General features: G+C 31.5%; 1 protein-coding gene and 1 pseudogene across 1 annotated transcript; one reads left to right on the top strand and one right to left on the bottom strand.

Annotated features, from left to right (window-relative positions):
• Positions 1–2,307: 2,307 nt before the first annotated feature.
• Positions 2,308–2,790, bottom strand: LOC148190854 (secreted RxLR effector protein 161 pseudogene; annotated as a pseudogene).
• Positions 2,791–13,769: 10,979 nt separating this feature from the next.
• On the top strand, positions 13,770–16,653 carry LOC148190853 (ferritin-3, chloroplastic). Its single transcript, XM_088101923.1, has 8 exons — positions 13,770–14,124; positions 14,845–14,928; positions 15,024–15,084; positions 15,488–15,575; positions 15,741–15,802; positions 15,958–16,023; positions 16,164–16,227; positions 16,377–16,653. The coding sequence occupies exons 1-8, from the start codon at positions 13,817–13,819 to the stop codon at positions 16,412–16,414; spliced, it is 771 nt and encodes a 256-aa protein (XP_087958049.1). The 5' UTR covers positions 13,770–13,816; the 3' UTR covers positions 16,415–16,653.
• Positions 16,654–19,873: the final 3,220 nt, after the last annotated feature.

Genomic DNA, 19,873 nt, shown 5'->3' with positions numbered 1-19,873 from the left:
GTGCCTCCTCAGACTTGCAAAGCAAGAGAACCAAACCAGAACAACCATGGATAAATTGCAACGCAACCTTGCGCAACCCACTAAATTGGGCATTGTGAGGGTGGTGGGACAGAATGGTAGGGTGGATTCGGGGTCTCTTGAAATTATGAAATTAGGGTTGGCGGGGGCGTAAGAAAGAGGGGTTTGGTGGGGGTGGGGGTGGTCATAGGGTGGGGGATGGGGGAGGCGGAGTGGGGTAGCAGGGGAAGTGGGAGAGGGAGCAAGTGGGGCAAATACTACAACACTATTTTTTGGAAGAAGAAGAAGAATATTTGATCTAAGGCTTCCTTCCCTTCTCTTCTCTGCCAATCTAAAAAACCACAGACTAACCCTTCAATAAAACCCACCATTTGTGCTCTTTGCTCTTCTGTCTCGTGACGGGGGAGAACGACGCGACGAAGTGGGAGGCCTAGAGGTAGGATGGTCAGACGTTGACTAATATCACATAAATTATAATTAAAAGTTATTAAAAGAAAAACATTAATCCAAATTAATTATAATTAAAGGAAATAATAAACACGTCACAACCTATACAATTTAAAAATGCCACGTTTCTGCCAGATCATCCATCCTTAACTTCGTTTGTTTCTATTTAACGGAAGGGACGAAATTGATGCAAAATTTACTAAATGAGAACCAAGTTGTCGCTTTTTTAAAACTAGACACTAAATTGACACAATCGAGTAAAACTAGGGACAAAAGAGGCTATTAAGCCAAAAACAAAGCCCCCAAACCCTTGCTCACCTCCCTCATTCCTCGAAACCCTTTCTCTTTCATCTCTCTTACTCCAACATTTTCTCTGTCATTCCTACACTAGTTTCAATTGAAACAATAAGAAACACTCGCCTAACCCTAATCTACCTTCCTCACTTATCCAATTTGTTTCTCTCTCTTCTCCATACTTTTCCTCACCCACACAGAACAACCCGCGACACCGCAATTTGTTGTTCTTCTCTGTTCGTTCATTTGTTTTTCAGTTTATAACAAAATAATTGATGATGTTGATGTTGATTTTTGATTGGAGAATTGTGTTATATATTTTCCCTTCTGGTTATTATTAAATTTGTAAAAAACTAAAGTCTACAATAATTTCAATAATTTGGAAAACTCATTTTCATTAGAGGATTATGATACTTTTGACGCATTATCGCCTCTTCTCCAGCTTGATTTCTAATGTTCACAGCAAATCCAACCTTAAAAAAAGGAAATATGAAAAACTTATAAGTCGATTATAAAAAAGAAAGAAAAAAAACTTGTAGCACAAAACAATAATATATTCTTACTTATAAGGTTGTAGTTTTTAAATTATTGAAATTATTGTAGATTTTAGTTTTTTACAAATTTAATAATAATCAGAAGGGAAAATATAGAAGACAACTCTCCAATCAAAAATCAACATCAACATCATCAATTATTTTGTTATTAAACTGGAAAACGAATGAACGAACAAAGAAGAACAACAAATTGCAGTGTCGCGGGTTGTTGTGTGTGGGTGAGGGAAAGTATGGAGATGAGAGAGAAACAAATTGGATAAGTGAGAAAGGTAGATTAGGGTTAGGCAAATGTTTCTGATTTTTTCAATTGGGACTAGCGTAGGAATGACAGAAAAAATGTTGGAGTGAGAGAGATAAAAGAGAAATGGTTGAGACAAATGAGGGAGGTAAGCAAGGGTTTCGGGGTTTCCTTTTTTTTTAGTTTTGAGAATGAAAATTATTGAAATACCCTTAACCTTAAAACTTATAATTCATGATATATTAGGGTATTTTTGTCTACTAAAACCCGGTACACATTGCTAAAATGTACCAACTGAAAAACAGGCGTATGCAAGTTAGCAAACCCCATATATATATATATATATATATATATATATATATATATATATATATATATATATATATATATCACATAATACATAATAAACATAACAGTAAACATTAAAAAAAACATAACCAACCATGACCGTTAAACTGTTATTCATAAATAATAAGAAAACTTCAAATGAAGAGTCATCTGCAACATTTCTCCTCCACCTTGACACTTCAATGCAGTTTGTACAACCACTCCTATGAAATCAAATATAACTAAAACCCACAAGGCTTAAGCATTTTTCAAACTTATTTATGGGAAACACTTTAGTTAACATATATGCTGGATTGTCATTAGAATCAATATTCACTACTTCAATAACACTTGAATCAATCACATCTCTAATAAAATCTAGTTTAACATCAATATGTTTGGTCTTTGAATGATACATTTGATTGTTGGCTATATGAATAACACTTTAGCTATAAAAAAAATTTGTACACTATTCTGTTTGAATCCAAGTTCAAAGAGCATTTCCTTTAGCGAGAAACCTTCTTTTATCCCTTCAACCAAAGCATTATATTCTGCTTTTGTGGTAGAAAAAGCTACAACAGATTGGAGATTTTCCTTCCAACTCACAGTTGTTCCAAACAGAGTAAACACATATCTTGAGAGAGATTTTCTGGTATCAGGGCATCCAACATAGTCAACATCAACAAAGCCTTCAATGATGGATTTAAAATGAGTCTTCCTCTGATATAGATGACCCGAGTTTATAGATCCATTCAAATATCTGAGAATCCACTTTAGAGCTTCCCAATGAGCACGTACGGGTTCTGCTATGAACTTGCTCACAACACTAACAACATGTGTAAGATCTAGTCTAGTGCAAATCATTCCATACATAATGTTGCCTAGTCCACAAGCATAAGGAATAGGTTCCATCTTTCCTATCATCATCAAACATGATGTCTTGCCTCCTTAAGAGTTTCATGTGATGGGCTAGAGGTGAGCTCACTGATTTAGCTTTATACATCCTAAACCTTTCCACAATCTTCTTCATATAAATCTGTTGAGACAAAAATAAAGTACCTTACAACTTATCTATGATGATGTCTACTCCAAGAATTCAACTAGCTTTTCCAAGATCCTTCATCTCGAATTTTGAATTCAAAGTAAGCTTTAGATCATTAATCATCCCTTGGTGTTTGTTTGCTACTAGAATATCATCTACATACAACAATAGATACAACCAATCTCCCTTTTCGAGTATGTAGACATAACTATTGTAACTACATCTCTTGAAGTTCAACTTCATTAAGAAGTCATCAAACTTCTTGTACCACTTCCTGGGACTTTGTTTTAGACAATACAATGATTTTTGCAAGAGGCATACCTTATCATCAATTGGAAATCCTTCTGGTTGGCTCATATAAATTGTTTCCTCTAAGTTTCCATGTAGGAAAGCAGTCTTGAAATTCAATTGCACCAGATAAAATCAAACTGGTTTACAATTAACATCAAAATTCTGAATGAATAGAGTTTCACCACAGGGACAAAAACCTCATTGTAATCCACACCTTCGACTTGACTAAACTCCTTTGCCACCAATCTTGCCTTAAATTGAGCCTTTTGAACCCCTGGAATCTCACCCTTCTTCTTGAAGATCCATTTGCATCCAATCACCTTTTGGCCCTTAGGTAAATTTACAAGTCTGTAGGTGTTGTTCTTTCTAAGTGATTCAAGTTCTTCTTCCATGACACACAACCAAAGCTTTCGTTGTTCATGTTAAACTGCCTTTTAGTCGCCTAAGGCAGAACAAAGTCTGGTCCCCCACTAATGTAGCATAGGGATGACCAAAATATCAATCCTAGGACTCAACAAAGTTAAGATTAAAGTGTAGAGTTAAGGTCTTGTGTTTATTTACTAATTAATAATGCAAGGTGGGGAATTTAAAAATGAAAGAATGAAACTAAAAAGATAAAATCTAAACTTTGTTTGAATGAAAGAATGAAGTATAAAATGAAATAAAAGAAAATAAAATAAATGTCTATACTGCCTAAAACAGAAATAAAATCTAATTACTATAACTACCTAAAACTGAGATGGAAACATACACTATACAATCTAAACAGAAGTAATAAGAAACAATCATGTCAGTACTACCAATTAAAACTGAAATCAACAACTAAATGAACTATACAGATTTAAAACAGTACCAAATCAAACTATCCTATTTGCAAATCAAGTACTAAAGATATTACAATCAAAAGAAATATTAAAAATCAAAGAATCAGTAAGGAGAATTGGTTAGAATAAAAAACTAGAATCAAATTCATATGAAATCAATGCACAAAGTGGTTGATCATATATTAGGAAGACATCCTGTTAAGATAAGCTCATCGCAGGGTCTTAAAGTTCATTTCTAGAACTTAAAAGTCAATAATCATCACTCAGTTCATCAAAATCACAATGAACCTAAATCTAATTCATGCTTCTAATCAATATCAGAGATAGAAATTTACGAACACATACAATATACTCTAAAACATATAAAATCCTAATTAAAATGAAATGACAGAAACAAAACATGAATTACAATAATTTTTTCTTCATTAGACTCATCTCCATCTCGAGAAGACATCTCGTTATGTCATGCTCACTGTGGAGTCATGTAATTCCCTAAGGATATTTAACTATGTAGAGTCATAGAGTCTAAATCATGTTTTTCAAGAATTGACAGAAGTTAAGAACAATATTTTTTCTCGTTGAAATCAACTCTGACTCGAGAAGACATCTCGGTCATGCACACTCACCTCGGGGTCATTTAATTCCAAAAAGGAATTGTAGATGTGCAGAGTTATGAGTTCAACTCGTTTTCAATGAAGAACAAGAAACACAATCACATAATCTAAATAAGAACGGAATTTAAAAGTAGAAAATAGAAATTGAAACGAAAAATAAAAAACAACATCAACGCTTTATTAAAATCAAAATCTAACCGTATAAGCATACCAGAAACCACAGAGGAAGCTCACTTCTGTCACTCTCGTGAATTCCTCCGCAAAATCCAGTAACAAAATCCCTACTCTATAAAAGCGAGTAAAACCCTAATCTAAAGAGTGGAGAACTGTAGCGAAAAGTTGTAAAAGTGTATCTTGTGTAGAAAACTACCCCTTTATATAAGGTTGAAAAGAAAAGAGAAAAGAAAAATGGGAGAGGGGTACCTTGCTTGCTATACTTCATCTTGATCCAACGACCTCCATAAGTTTTGCTCTCCCAACCCTCCGATCATCTTCAACTTTCCCGCTGGTTCGAGCTCCCTTCCACGTGCACTGGTCTGCCTTCATCGTTCGGGTAAGTAGTACTTGAGCCATGGAACTATCTTTCTCTCACTCTCTCTGGTGCATAAAGCCCTAACTTCTTGGGTGTTCGTTTCCTCTCCAAATGAATTGAGTCACGAGACTTACCCCAAAGAAGGAAAGGCAGCAACTGCTTTAGCACTAAAATGACGTCGTCCAACTTAAGCCCAAATGCCAAGTGCAGCATGACAAATCTGCCAGCCCAATCTCAAATACATCAGCGGCCCAATCTTGAAATGCAGTAGCACCCAATTCATAGTGTGGCAGCAGTGTTTTGAGTGGGTGAAACTGACCAAATGTGTACATTAGCCTTCTAGCGGCCCAATTCAGAATCAGCCCAAATTCTTCTTCAGCTCAAAACAATCCAAGGTTCCTGCTAGCTTTCTAAGCCCAATCAAATCCAAATCTAAAAAAAATGAATTAAAGGGTTAAAATGCAAATAAGAAGAAAAATTATGACATTACAACCTAATTAAAACAAAACATTTTTATTGAAAGAATTTCAGAAAAATACCAATTTCCTAATTATTAACAAAAGCTAAAAATTACATCTAAAAACCTATTTTTAACTAAAATTCTACAAATCTAAAGAATTTAAGGAAAAACCTAAAACTAGCCTAATTCTAAACAGTTAAAAACTAAAATGCACTAACAAAAGCTTTTAAACACATAAAAGAATGCAAAATTAGGGAGTTATCAATTCACTCTCAAGAGCCTCTTTGAAGTTTCTTGGTTCATCTGGTTAATTTATCGCTTCAGATGTATTCAAAGCATAACATATTAAATCAACTTGTCCAAACCTCTTAGTTGGTTTGGAGATTCTTTTTTCCGTATCACAAACAAGTTGATAGTCATTGGTGGCTTGATCAAAAGCTGATTTCTCAATGTTACTTGATGAATTTTCTTGGTCATTAGTAAGATCTTGTTGAGTTTTATCTAGAAGCATCTCTACCTTAAATTGTAATTTCTCCATCTCTGATTCTTGGTTTAAAGTATTCATTCCCATCCTTACTTCATCAAAGATTACATCTCTACTAATTGATGAGTTTGGATGGTTTTGAATCCAGCCTCCACAATCTGTATCCTTTAACGCCTTCTACGTACCCAAGAAACACACATTTCTCAGCCTTGGCTTCTAGCCTGTCTTTATTTACATGAGCATAAGCCAAAAACACCTTTAGATTTGAGTAATATGCAGGTTTACCACTCCAAACCTCCATTGGTGTTTCATTCTCTATGGCAGACGATGGATTCCTATTTATCAAATACACTGTTGTGTTGACAACGTCACCCCAAAATACTTTAGTTCGTGCACCTGGCCTTCTCAAGAATGGTTATATTCATCCTTTCTGCAAGACCATTTTGTTGTGGAGTTGCAGCCACAATTTTATGTCTCTTAATACCATGATTAGCACAATAGTTATTAAAGATATCATAGACTAATTCAAGTCCATTGTCAGTCCTCAATACCTTTAACTTAGATTCCTGCTGATTTTTAGTTTGACTATGTCAATGTTTAAACTTCTGAAATGTTTCAGTTTTGTTTCTCAAGATATAAACTCATACCCTTCTTGAGTAATCATCAATTGTTAAGAAAAAATTGTCTATGCGCCTAAATGCTTTCATGTTTTAAAGTTTAATCAATTTTTTTTTTAATTTTTTTTAATTAATTGTAATCCTTTTTTACAACTCTACGAGACCTAAAAAGCAGAACTATGAACGGTAATATAGGATCAACAACAAATAACAATAACAAACAACAAACAAGTTCAATCAAACAACAACAACAAACAAGTTCAACCAAACAACAACAACAAACAAACAAGTTAACCAGCAAAAAGCAACAAACAAGTTCAACAAATAAGTTCTTCAAAATGAAAATGAAAATTATCCTTCAAAAGGCGAGTTCATCGAATAAAGTGTTGCCACTAGTGAGAAAGAAAGCAGAATGCGCCTATGAAGGACAAGAACACGAAAATAATCGGTGAAAACAAACGAAAATCAAACATAAAGTAGTTAATTAACATGCATTTGTAGCAAATGAAAGAAAGATTACATGTGATGGTCGTCAAACTTCGTTCGAGAAAAATTTGAGCAGAGAAGAGGGTCTTGCGCACTAAGATAAAGTGAATGAATTTTCAATCTCCTACTCAAATTTTTATTGAATTGACTATCCTTTTGACGTCTAACGTTGAGGCATTTGACGTTTTATATCCTTTTATGTCGAATTATAATTCTAAACGACGTTTAATGATTGCATTTACTTACAAAATTGCTACTGGTCATTTTTAATGTTGGCTATTGAGTGGTTAGACGTTGAACACGTGACATTATACGCTGTTTTTGCATTAGTCCAAACTCCCTCCTTTTTTAGTGTTTTCCTATATTTCAAGGAGGAGGATGGAGGTGACTTTTTCATGAAGTTGCGGTGCCCATGTTTTCAATTTTATGCAAGAGAAATAAGTTTAAAGAAAAATAAAAAAGAATATGTAAATGTGAGAACGTCTTGTAATAGAAATAGTAGCAGCAATAATAAAGACAGAAGAGAGAATGGGCATCCAAATGGTTACGACATAATAATTTGTATTTTTTAATTAAGCCTGAAAGTGTGGGTTAAAGTGACGTAATGATTTTAATTTTTTAAAATCAATTAAAGAAATATAATTTCGTTTGTCAAGTTAAAGATTTAAATTATAAATTATTTATTCATATTCTTTAAATAAATGGTACACAAAATTTTAATATTTTTTGACAAGTTAATCGAAACAAATAAGAAAGATTTAATAAATTATAAACCCTAACAAACTATTTTATATTAATGATAATTTGATTGTTCATTATATTATAACTACTTTCAATTCACTAGTGCAGTCAAGGGAAACAACAACGGTTATTTTCGCACATAGATAGCAATTTCGGAACCGAGACATATACATACGAGGCAAAAAGTCTATCCCTTTTTTCCTCGGTTGTAGGCCAAAGCAAAAGAGATAGACTTTTTGCCTCGGTTCAAAGGTAACTGAAGCAATAGAACTTTCCTTTTTTATTTTTTTTAGAAGGACTTTTCGCCTCCGTTCAAAAGAACCGAGGCAATATCTTGGACTTTTCCAGTTTCGCATTTATGATTTGTTGAAATCCAATGGCAGCCACAACATGGATGTGGTTCCTTATCTAGTAAGTCCCCAAACAAGCCCCATTTCATTCCGCCACTGTCACTCCCACTATCACATGTTCATCTTCAACCCTTCCAAACACACCATAGCAAAACCATTACACCAAATTATTAATGGAAGCTATTTTCGTCCCCAAATCAGCTTCTCATTCTCACTTCAAAACTAAATTCTCTTCAAACCCCAAACACTTCCTTAAACAACAACCATTTTCACCACCTCCTTTGATAGAAACCAAGGGTACACAAGAATTGGCACGAGCCAAAAAATTTGAATCAAGATACAAAACTATAACAGTGATGTCATCGTGGAAATGTCTCCTCACCCCTTTGTCAATCTTTTTCAAGTTTGACTATCTTATTTTTCTTTTCTTCACAGCTTCACAAAGTTCTGTTTTCACAAGTTTCTTTGTCACTCCTTGTATCACAATAATCTATTCAACACATTTTTATACCAAAGATGACAGTTATATATGCAAAGGAAACTTAAGTAAATTAGAATCCTACATTGCAGGGACATCTTTGGACAATGTCAACTGCTTCTTGACTGCTTAGATGCTCCCATAACCCATTTGATGCAAATATGAGAAACTGATCTTGAGGACACAATTTCTATACCAGTATTGTTGGTTTAGCTTTAAGGATTGGTTGCTCAAAGGGTTCTAGGAGTCGAAATTTTGACAATAATGGTGCTCTATTAAACTTTACCTTCTTTAGGTAGACATCACCAATGCATCTGGAAATATATAATATAAATAAACAACAAATTAATACAATCTTCATTCCATGTTGGTTGTGCCTCAAATAATGATGATTACAAACCTCAAATGTGGTTTGAGTATTAACAAGAAACTTAATAAACCTATAGTGAACAACATGTTTCAATTTGGATAGTGGGAAGATGAAAAGAAACTTGATCAGTGTGTTTAAATTCTATCCCCAACCTGCCACATCCATCCACATATGTCAAATTATCTCAAGACATAAAAGTACTAGAAAATAACCCCAAACTCCATCAATGCCGACGCTAGGGAGGTCAGGCAACCAACGACGCGATATGCTTTAAGGAGAAGAACCCATGTGAGTTGTTTCACATTTTTGCCTCTTCCTTTTCCTTTGTCCCGTGAAACACCCATGGGAGAAGTTGGTGTCATTTAGTCATCGTCTTCATGACCGTCCAGTTCCACCATCGACCAATTTGGGTTCTTCATCTTCACCACCATAGGGGTTCCCCTATGGGTGTCCTTCACCCCCCAATTGAATAACGGTGGTGCCATTTTATTCTCTGATCTCACCAACCGATAACCAAAAATTATATTAAATATAACAATGTCCCTTTCTCTATTTTTCCTTTATTTCTCTAATAATGATAAATCTAAAGGAGGATTAAAAAAAGTAGTGTCTCAAAAATTACAACTTTGCCATCGCGTTTTAATACGCTTCAGTTTTTCGAAAACTGAAGCGTAATGAGTGATTTAGAATATCGATTTTGCACATTTTAATAGTAAAATATTGTAACCACATTTTGTGAAGACATAGAAAGTTATATTTCAGAAATAGTGGTTTAAAAATAGTGAGACACAATTATTTTAATATTCAAAGGTTTTAATATAAATAGTTTTGTTATGAACAAACTTCATTATTTTAAACTACATAATCTCTCTCAAAACCACTTTTCTAGAGCTGTCTAACTTCTCTTTAAGATTTCTCTACTCTACTCGTTTGATTGAAGAAATGAAACCGTATAATTGATCTTTGTGGCGAGCTCTTGAATTTGGACTGATCAGTTTCTCCGTTTGCGTAAGTTGAGTTTCAACTCTTTTTCTTGATCTTTTTTTTGTGATTTGTTGCATGTGAGTCTTCTTTCACTTGCATCTGTACTTTTAGTCATCTATATGAATCTTTTTTTATTAGTGATTATAATGGTGTGCCTTGATCGTGTTTGTGTTGTTCCTAAATGTAGATAGGACATCCTGTGAGCTTGAAAGGGGTTTGAGTTTCTTTTGAGCAAGTTTGTGTTGTCTCTCATGTAAGGGAAGTTAATTGTTTTATTTTAATATTATAAATATCTTGAAATTTGTAATTGCATAATTAAATGGTATGATGAAATTGATCTGTTGAATTTGGTGTATTGGATGTTTGAATTATTTAATTGTCTTGGTTGAGTTTTGTTGATTGGGGAACTTAGGATCTGGTCAATTGAGCCAATTAGTATGTGTCTTGACTTTAAAAGTAGTTTTTTTACCAAAGGACTAAGAATGGAATAACAATTTGATCATTTGAGCAAGTTCTAATTTCCTAAATCATAAAGTTTTCATGTATTGTTTTTTATACAATGTTAAGCAATGACAGACTGGCATTGAGAGTCAATTCATTATGCAGGTTTGAAAGCATTTTAGCTCCAGACCGTTGGATGTCGGTTTTGTACTACTCAGCACCATAAAATAGGAATGCTTTGGCATTGAGTAGTAGTAGGGCACCGCTGAGCACCATCTTTCATTACATGTTTGGAGCATTTTGTTTCAGGACGTTGAGCGACAAGAGAGTGCCGCTAAGTGAGCCTTTTTGTGAGAAGAATGGCGCTAAGCGCTAAGACTGTTGTTGAGTACCATGACTATTGCTAAGCGTCACTTTTGGGAAAGGTTTGACGTTTATGAGAAGCTTAGGATGGACGTTTGAGTGCGAATTTATATGTTTAATTATTTTTATTTTGCTTCTTGGTTGTTTGGTATTGAATTATATAATCTTTGAGTATGCTTATGAGTATGATAATCTTATGTGTGGAAATGAGGATTTTGTTATGGATATGTGTGGTATTGTTGTTGAGAGAATTTCAAGGAGATGTGTTGGTGATGTTTGGTTTATGCATTGACATATGGGAAATTAAAAAGTAGGTATCCTAATATACTACCAACCATTCAACTCATATAGAGAGGAATATTCTTCTCTATATGGCGTGTAATGACAAGAGGTCTTAACTATTGGATTGTTTTGTTCCTAGGTGCGAATGAGACTAACCTTGTGAGTAGTAGGGTGATAACTCATTTGTTTATGATTGTGTAGAGTATAAATATTACTACAAGTGCACACCTACAATGAAACCCAATGTTAAAGGCATGTATTTGGATAATTGAGTCTAAAATGAGTCTTTGTGTGCGATATGGTTGTTTTATGAATGAGTAATGTATTATAATAGTTTTATGTTTGATTTTTAAAAACTCCTTTTGCACATTAGCTTATCTTGTTTGTTTTCTTTTGAGTTTTCTTGTGTTTATGTTGTTTATTTTGTGATGACCACCTAATTAGTGTAAACAAATTAAGAATAGGTATTAAAACATTCCTAGTAAAAGACGATGGTCGGCTATTGATTATCTTTGGTTATTTTAGATATATTTATTATTATAGTTATTTTCTTATATAAGTGTATTAATACTACATCTATAAGTTTACAAATATGTTTTATTTTATAAATTTTGTATCGCCTTATTTGATATTTGTAAGTTGTTAAAATTGAAATGTTATACAATTTAATAAAATAATATCATGTTAGAATTGGATTTGATTTTTTTTAATACAATATCTTTATTTTAATTTCTATCTTAACAGTAAAATATTATATTAATTTTTTTAATTATGATCTATTTATGTTAAATGGTAATTTAATAAATAGATAAAAAAAACTTTAATATCATCTTAATTATTGAAACTATATTTATAAAATTATTAATTTGGTCTTTTATAAATTTTATCCAAATAAACTGCTGTTTATGTATATACTATTATTATATATAAATTTAATCATCAGCTTTTTACTTTATTTCATGCACTTATTTGATTACATAAAAATAATTCTTTAGAATATTTATCTATTAAATACTTCCGCTAATATCTCCCTATACTTGACAGGTTTCGAATCACTTACTAAGTTGGTTTGGGAAATAATTTTAAATTGTTATTTTTTTTTACTAAAACGTGTGAAATTTACATAAATAGGAATTCTCTTAGAAAATTGTAATAATGATCCATTCCTATTTTTTTATTGAAAATTTGTGAAATTAAATGGCATCATAAAATTAATACGTAGTTGACCACGTAATACCGTAACGAAGAAAAATTCCTGAACATTTTGGATAAGTTTGTATGAAATAGATGTCAAGGTAGATGGACAATGACCGACAAAGTTTAGTATAATATTTAGAAAATAAAAGCTCTTTATTTTAAATAATAGTTATAGTATTAATAACAAATAAAAAGGAGTTTTTACATATTTTATAAATTATCACTAAAAGTAATTATTTATATATATATATATATATATATATATATATATATATATATATATATATAATATTACAAATTACGGCATTTTTTCTTTCACTAAGTTTAATATAGAAATAACCTGATTCCAACGCAGTTACTTTTAATAAAAATAAAGTTTTTAATTCTAATATATTATTATTATTATTACAAAAGATTTTTTACACTAACAATTCTAAATTCTAATATAAAAAATGTATTTAGAAGAATTTTAATTTTTAATTTTACAATGAGGGAATATTGACATTCAATTTAATTAAAAATAATAATACAACAAATCTTCTGTTACAACGTGAAAAATGTATTGTAAGAAATTTGAGAATAAACATTATACAAATTTTTAAAGTCTTTTAATTTATTTTTCAGTCTCTATAAATTTATTGCTTAACATTACATATCTACATATATAATGTTAAAATTTACTTAGAATTCTCGATGTGAATACATGTCATGCCCTCGTAAAGAATAAAGACAATGTTACTTTTTCAACATTTATAAAGATAAAGAATAACAATTTTGAAACAATATAATAAAAACGAATTAAATTTTAAAAGGATGGCGTCTTTGTACACGCATTAGAAAAACTGCAGTCCTTAATTAAAAATATTATTTTATATCAAGGAAAAAAAAACTAAGTGAGAACAAAAATAGTTAAAAATATGAAGTGTCGCATTATTATAGAACAATTGAATAGATAACCACATTTTATTTCATTTGATTTTTTTTCTGGAAAGAAAAGTAAAATGTGAAAGATAGAAAGAAAGAACAAAGACAAAATTTTGAAGCACCTAATTCATTGAAACGCTCAAAGCGCGAGTACCACTTCTTGACGTATTCGAGCGCGTAGACTCAGATTCGAGTATGCTCGATTGTGACGTGGAAAGGATTTTTCCACAGATTCCGCTTTCATACTGGATAGGGCACGAGCTCGCCACACGCCCGTACTTGTAACGAATTTCAGCCATCCACGTGTCTCTCAATCAAACGGTTAAAATAAATTTGAATTCCCAGAATACCCCCTTTTCTCTACTACTTATATCACCCTTGCCCCTTCCTCCCTTCACACACAATCACCTCGCCGCAACTGAAATCATCTTCTCCATTTCTCTTCATTTTCCTCGCAAATGGCCCTTTCATGTTCCAAGGTTTTGACCTTTTCTCTCTCAAATGGTGTGGGTGGTGATGGTGCTAAGAAGAAGCTAGGCTTTTGTTCTTCTTCTTCTTTGAGTTTTTCTGTTAATGGTGATGGGAGCAGGAGCATGAGGGTGTGTGCTGCTGCTTCAAACGCACCGGCACCGCTCACTGGGGTGATATTTGAACCTTTTCAGGAGCTGAAGAAGGATTATCTTGCTGTCCCAATTGCACATAATGTCTCCTTGGCTCGCCAAAACTATTCAGATGAGGCTGAAGCTGCAATCAATGAACAGATCAAGTATGATTCTATTCATTCTTTAACTTTTTATGTCTTATTTTTTTCGTATTGTGGTTTTTCTTTGGAATCTGTGAGAGTTAAAGATCCATTTCTTACACTTTAGAAGGGAAGTATTTGATGTATTTCTAGTGGGTTTTTTTAACTTTTAATTTTGAAAGACTTTGATGGAGTTTTATTCATGATTTTTTTGCCGATTTCAAACTTGAATCAGAGTTCGGCTTAATAATCTGCGCAAAGTACCTACATATTTTTTTAGTTTTAATACATATTTGTTTATGTTGTTTTAACTGTTTTCTATTCTTTATTTTACTGGAAAGTGTTTTTTTATGAGCACATAAAACCCCTGCATCTTTAAGGGGAAAGGGAAAACGTGTCTTTGGTAGTTGTAGTTTGCGTTGAATCTGATTTTGATTCTATACTTTTAACTTGATGAATTAGGTTTCTTTAATGGATATTAAGTTTAGATTTCATAAAAGAATAAAATCATATATTATCAATTATTGAAATACCAAATTCATTAATTTCATATACAGATACAAATATCACATTTAACAAAGTCTATGTAAATTGGAAGCACAATTTTTCATCATTTACTTTTAACTTTAAGGCTTGATATTATACTCTCCTTTCATCTATTTACTTATTGTTAATTGTTTACTTGTTTTTTTAATTAAAAGTCTTTTTTCTAATAGTTTTTATGTCTCTCAACTCTGGATACAGTGTGGAATACAATGTTTCCTATGTGTATCACTCCTTGTTTGCCTACTTCGACAGAGATAACATAGCTCTCAAGGGACTTGCCAAGTAATCAACTCTGAACCAGTGTCATATTTCTATAATGTTATTTACTCTATTTCTCAAACAGGGTTTTTAATAGTGTGCTGCTTTGTGGAGAACAGGTTCTTCAAGGAGTCAAGTGAAGAAGAAAGAGAGCATGCTGAAAAGCTTATAAAGTATCAGGTTGGTGTGTTACTTTTGAACTGCTCTTTTATTGTACGATTTGACTATTGTTACCTTATGAATCAATAAGCTTGTTGGTCAATTGAGTTCAACTTGTAAACAAATATGTCCTTAGGACGTATATTTCTAAGCATATGGGGTTTAAATGGAAGATCATGTGATTGAAAGAAAAACATTCAGAATAAAATGGCTTTGTTAAGCTTTTTGGGGTTTGATTCTTCATTATATATATATATATATATATATATATATATATATATATATATATATATATATATAACAGAACAATATCATCATCAATCTTTATATCATTTGAATAATATCTGTAGTTCGAGCACAAAATACAGAACTAGACTTTATAGCTTAGACTTAATGATGACAAACATAGCTCTTATTTGCTTAGAACATTCGTGGTGGACGAGTGGTGCTACATCCCATTTCAAGTCCTCCGTCAGAATTTGAGCATACAGAAAAAGGGGATGCCCTATATGGTGAGTTTTCTGTTTTTGTTACTCAAACTTTGTTTTTATGTTTCTTGATCATGTTTTCTGTTTGCATCTTTTCAAAATAATGTGCACATTTTTATTTATAATGGTCTTATGTTCAAACTAATATGCTAACTTGCTTTCCATCTTTGTTATCTTGGCTTGATTCAGCCATGGAGCTAGCTTTGTCTTTGGAGAAGTTGACAAATGAGAAACTCCTATATGTTCATAGTGTAATGCCTCTTTGCCTCTTAGCTTTGGAATGAATGTATTTGTAACAAAATCATAGAGTACCTATAATTCATACTGCTAGATGACCAAGCAATCTTTGTTGTGTTAAGCTGTTATTGCTTATCTTTTACTACCATGTTTTTCTTAAACAATATAGGTGGCAGATCGTAACAATGATGCTCAACTGGCAGACTTCATTGAGAGTGAGTTTCTGAATGAGCAGGTAAAAAACTTTACAAAATACGGTGCAGTTGAATTCATATTATGGTTGAATATCACTAAAATGCAAGACCCTTTTATCATTATATGTAATACTATAAACCATTTCTGGGTTTGTAACATCTTGGGTTTTCCTGTGTACAGGTTGAATCAATTAAGAAGATTGCAGAATATGTGACTCAACTGAGATTAGTTGGAAAGGGTCATGGTATGCATATATTATCTTCAGCTACCGGCATATATTTTGTACTTATTTTTGGTTCACTAACAAACAAGCATGTAACTATTATGCATTATTCTGTTTACACTCTCCCTCCCTTTTAATGGAATAAATTCTGTTGTTGCTGCTTCTTGCAGGTGTTTGGCACTTTGATCAGAGTCTTCTTCATGATTGAGATGGTGTATAATCCTGGAAGGCTTGTTTTCTGCATTTGGTCACATGTGAAGTTTAGTTGGTGTTCTATGTTCGTAGGATAGGGAATAATTGTTAGTGTTTCTTGGAGGTGCTAGCAATATGGGATCTTTTGTATTATATACTTGGTGGTAGTGTTACTGTTTTGTGCAATCTCAAATGTTTGTAGTGTGCTCTTATTTTTTCTAGAAATATAACAGACGTCCATGTGTTCTGGTGAAAGTGTTTGATGCCTCGAAAATTATACTATTTTTAGTTTTTTTATATATACCAAGGATTTGTACTAACCAAGTATTTGTACTGGTCCAACCTGCAGAATATTTTAAAATTATAATATATTTATTATATTAATATAAGTTTATAAAAGTATAATTACAATTTAAGATAACTATTCTTTTTTATAAAATATCAATAATATTTTTATTGTTCTTAAAATGCTATTTGAGTTATTTATATATGTTTTTAATAAAATATATTGTATATAATTGCTTTTAAAAACCATATTATGATTAAGTTAATCAAAATAAAATATTTAAATTCAATTTTAAATAAAATATTGTTTAGAGATTGCAGAAAAGGTACTTAGTAATTCGTAAAAGTATAAATGTTCAATGATATAGGAAATGTGAAGAGTAGACTATAAGAAATTATAGAAAATATATCATGCAGAAATATTCAAGATAAAAACATTTTAGCATAGATAATTGATTGAAGATTTAAACAACAGAATTATAAGAGTTAGATGTTAAATGACTCTACCTTTGTTAACACATGATAATCAATAGTTTCTTCATCTGCATGACTGAACATGTTAGATATTCATTTATATATATATATATATATATATATATATATATATATATATATAATATATATATATATATATTATATATATATATATTCATATATTCATATATATTCAAACATGTTTTTAGACATTTTTAAAGTATAAAAACAGTTTTAGAGCAATTAAATCCATATATGACAAATCACCATTTATTCATATATTCATATATATTCAAACATGTTTTTAGACATTTTTAAAGTATAAAAACAGTTTTAAAGCAATTAAATCCATATATGACAAATCACCATTTAATAAAGTGAATTTTTAGATTAAACTATCATCAAATCATATCAATATATTAAAGACTTGTGTAACTGGTGTGTGACACTGTAATTAAGTTTTAGAAAGGAATGGTTGAGATATATTAAGATCTTTTCTTGTAGAGTTATAAATGATAAATGATATGGAAGCAAGGAAAATTATTACGAGAATTATGTTCAGTTTTCTGTTAATAAGAGTTAATACCACTAATTAAATAAAATTTCTTTGAATTAGAGCACATAAAATCTATATATAACTAGAGATGAAATTACCATTAGGCAATTAAAGCTTTCTGAATTCAAGATATATGATTTGTTTATAAAATTATTTCAATTTATATTAATCATTTAGAAAGAATTTTATATTTGAGGTTAGAATTATTTCATTCAAATTTGAAACTAAGTAAAAACATAAAGAATTACAACAATTAAAACAATTGACATTAATTTAGAAAGTTTTTTAGACGATGTCTTATAAGTGTATGATAGAAGTGTTTAATGCATTTAATCAATATAAGTGAGAACTTCAACATTGTTTTGTCTAATTAATATGATCAGCTTGGTCTAATCATTATGATCAGTCTTGTATCATCTGATCTGATTAGTGTAAAATTCATTTGACCAGGTCTTACATATATCATTAGATATTTTAACTTGCATAATAAAATAAGATTAAATAAAGTTTTGTGCTTTTAGTCAATTAAAGCATTTTTTCTTCTACTCAAAAAAAAGCAATTGACTAAATGGAACTTTCAAATAAAACAAAAATAATTATTCAATATATTAAAAACTATGCATGAGATTAATTTTTCTTGTGTTGAATATACACATAAAATATTATATTTATAATACAAGAAATATGGGTTAAGCCCAAAATACAAATAAGGAATAATAACAAACTAAGTAAAGATATCTATCTAAGATATCTAATATATATAAAACTCCCCGTCAAGCTGGTGCATGCAAATTGTATATAGCAAGCTTGTTATAAATATGATCAGTTCTCAACTCCTGTAAAGACTTAGTGATAATATTTGTTAAGTAATCACTTAAATTCATGAACTCAATCTTGATGTCTCTAGATACAATTTTCTATCGAATGAGATGACAATCAATTTCAATATGTTTGATCCTCTCATGAAAGATAGGATTACAACTAATATGAAAAACAACTTAATTGTCACATATAAGTGTCATTTGAGTGACATTTCCAAATTATAACTCACTAAGCAATTCCTTAAGCCAAACAAGCTCATAAGTGCCTGAGGTCATAAATCTATACTAGGTCTTACCAAGATCTTTGGTCTGAAAATGGTTGCAAAGATATTATTTCATCTTAGAGATGCCATGACTGTCATTGCATGTAAGAACGATGTCATCAATGTATACTATCAAGTAGACACATCTAGAACTCGAGTGGCGATAAAAGACTGAATGATCTGCTCACACTGAGTCATACCAAATTGTGCCACGTTACTAAATTTTCCAAATCAAACCCTAAGAGACTGTTTTAAGCCATATAAGGATTTACGAAGATGACATACCAACTCAGAAAACTCCCTTTGAGCAACAAATCCTAGAGGTTGCTCCATTTAAATCTCTTCTTGCAAATCTCCATTAAGGAACACATTTTTGACATCCAATTGATAAAGAGGCAGACCATTGTTGAAGAGCCATCATTGCTATAAATAAACGAACAAATGGCATCTTTGCCACTAGAGAAAAAGTATCACATAATCCAACCCAAAAATTATGTGTAACCTTTCGCCACAAAATGGGCGTTGAGATGATCAATAGTTCTAACAGTACCAACTTTGATAGCAAAAACACACCTGCAATCAACAATAGATTTTCAAGAAAATAATGGGACAAGCTCCCAAGTTCCACTATTCTAAAGAAAACTTATTTCATTAGCATGGCTACGTCAACCAAGATGGGCTAAGACATCATTGATAGATTTTGGGATGGTCACAAAGAAATGGACGAAAGGCAGTGAACTACTATCGGCATGTGAGAGCACTTATGGACTTCAGTGACAACAATCTTGACGATGTTTTGGTCACCTTGCCGACACAAGTAGAATTGTGTGGTTGCTAGTAGAAATTGATGCTCCAACGATGATGATGGCAACGACGAAATTTTTCTAAAGAACCTTAATACCATATTCAATATAATAAAAATTATGTATGAGATTAATTTCTTTTGTTGAATATACACATAAGGTATTTATTTATAATAGAAGAAATATGAGCTAAGTCCCAAATATAAATAAGAAATAATAAATATCTAACTAAAGATAAAAGATAATATATATATATATATATATAATATCTAA

Source organism: Vigna umbellata, chromosome 11 (assembly GCF_029865625.1).
Source record: "Vigna umbellata cultivar VRB3 chromosome 11, Vumbellata_1.0, whole genome shotgun sequence".
Classification (NCBI taxonomy): domain Eukaryota; kingdom Viridiplantae; phylum Streptophyta; class Magnoliopsida; order Fabales; family Fabaceae; genus Vigna; species Vigna umbellata.
Note: the sequence above shows the minus strand (reverse complement) of the source record. Positions and strands in the feature narration are given on the sequence as shown.

Excerpts from the sequence above, each read along its gene's own strand:
- LOC148190853 (XM_088101923.1), top strand. The coding sequence starts at position 13,817 with ATGGCCCTTTCATGTTCCAAGGTTTTGACCTTTTCTCTCTCAAATGGT. Across the intron at positions 14,929-15,023 it reads GCTCTCAAGGGACTTGCCAA|GTTCTTCAAGGAGTCAAGTG; the intron begins GTAATCAACTCT and ends TGTGGAGAACAG. Across the intron at positions 16,228-16,376 it reads ATTAGTTGGAAAGGGTCATG|GTGTTTGGCACTTTGATCAG; the intron begins GTATGCATATAT and ends TGCTTCTTGCAG.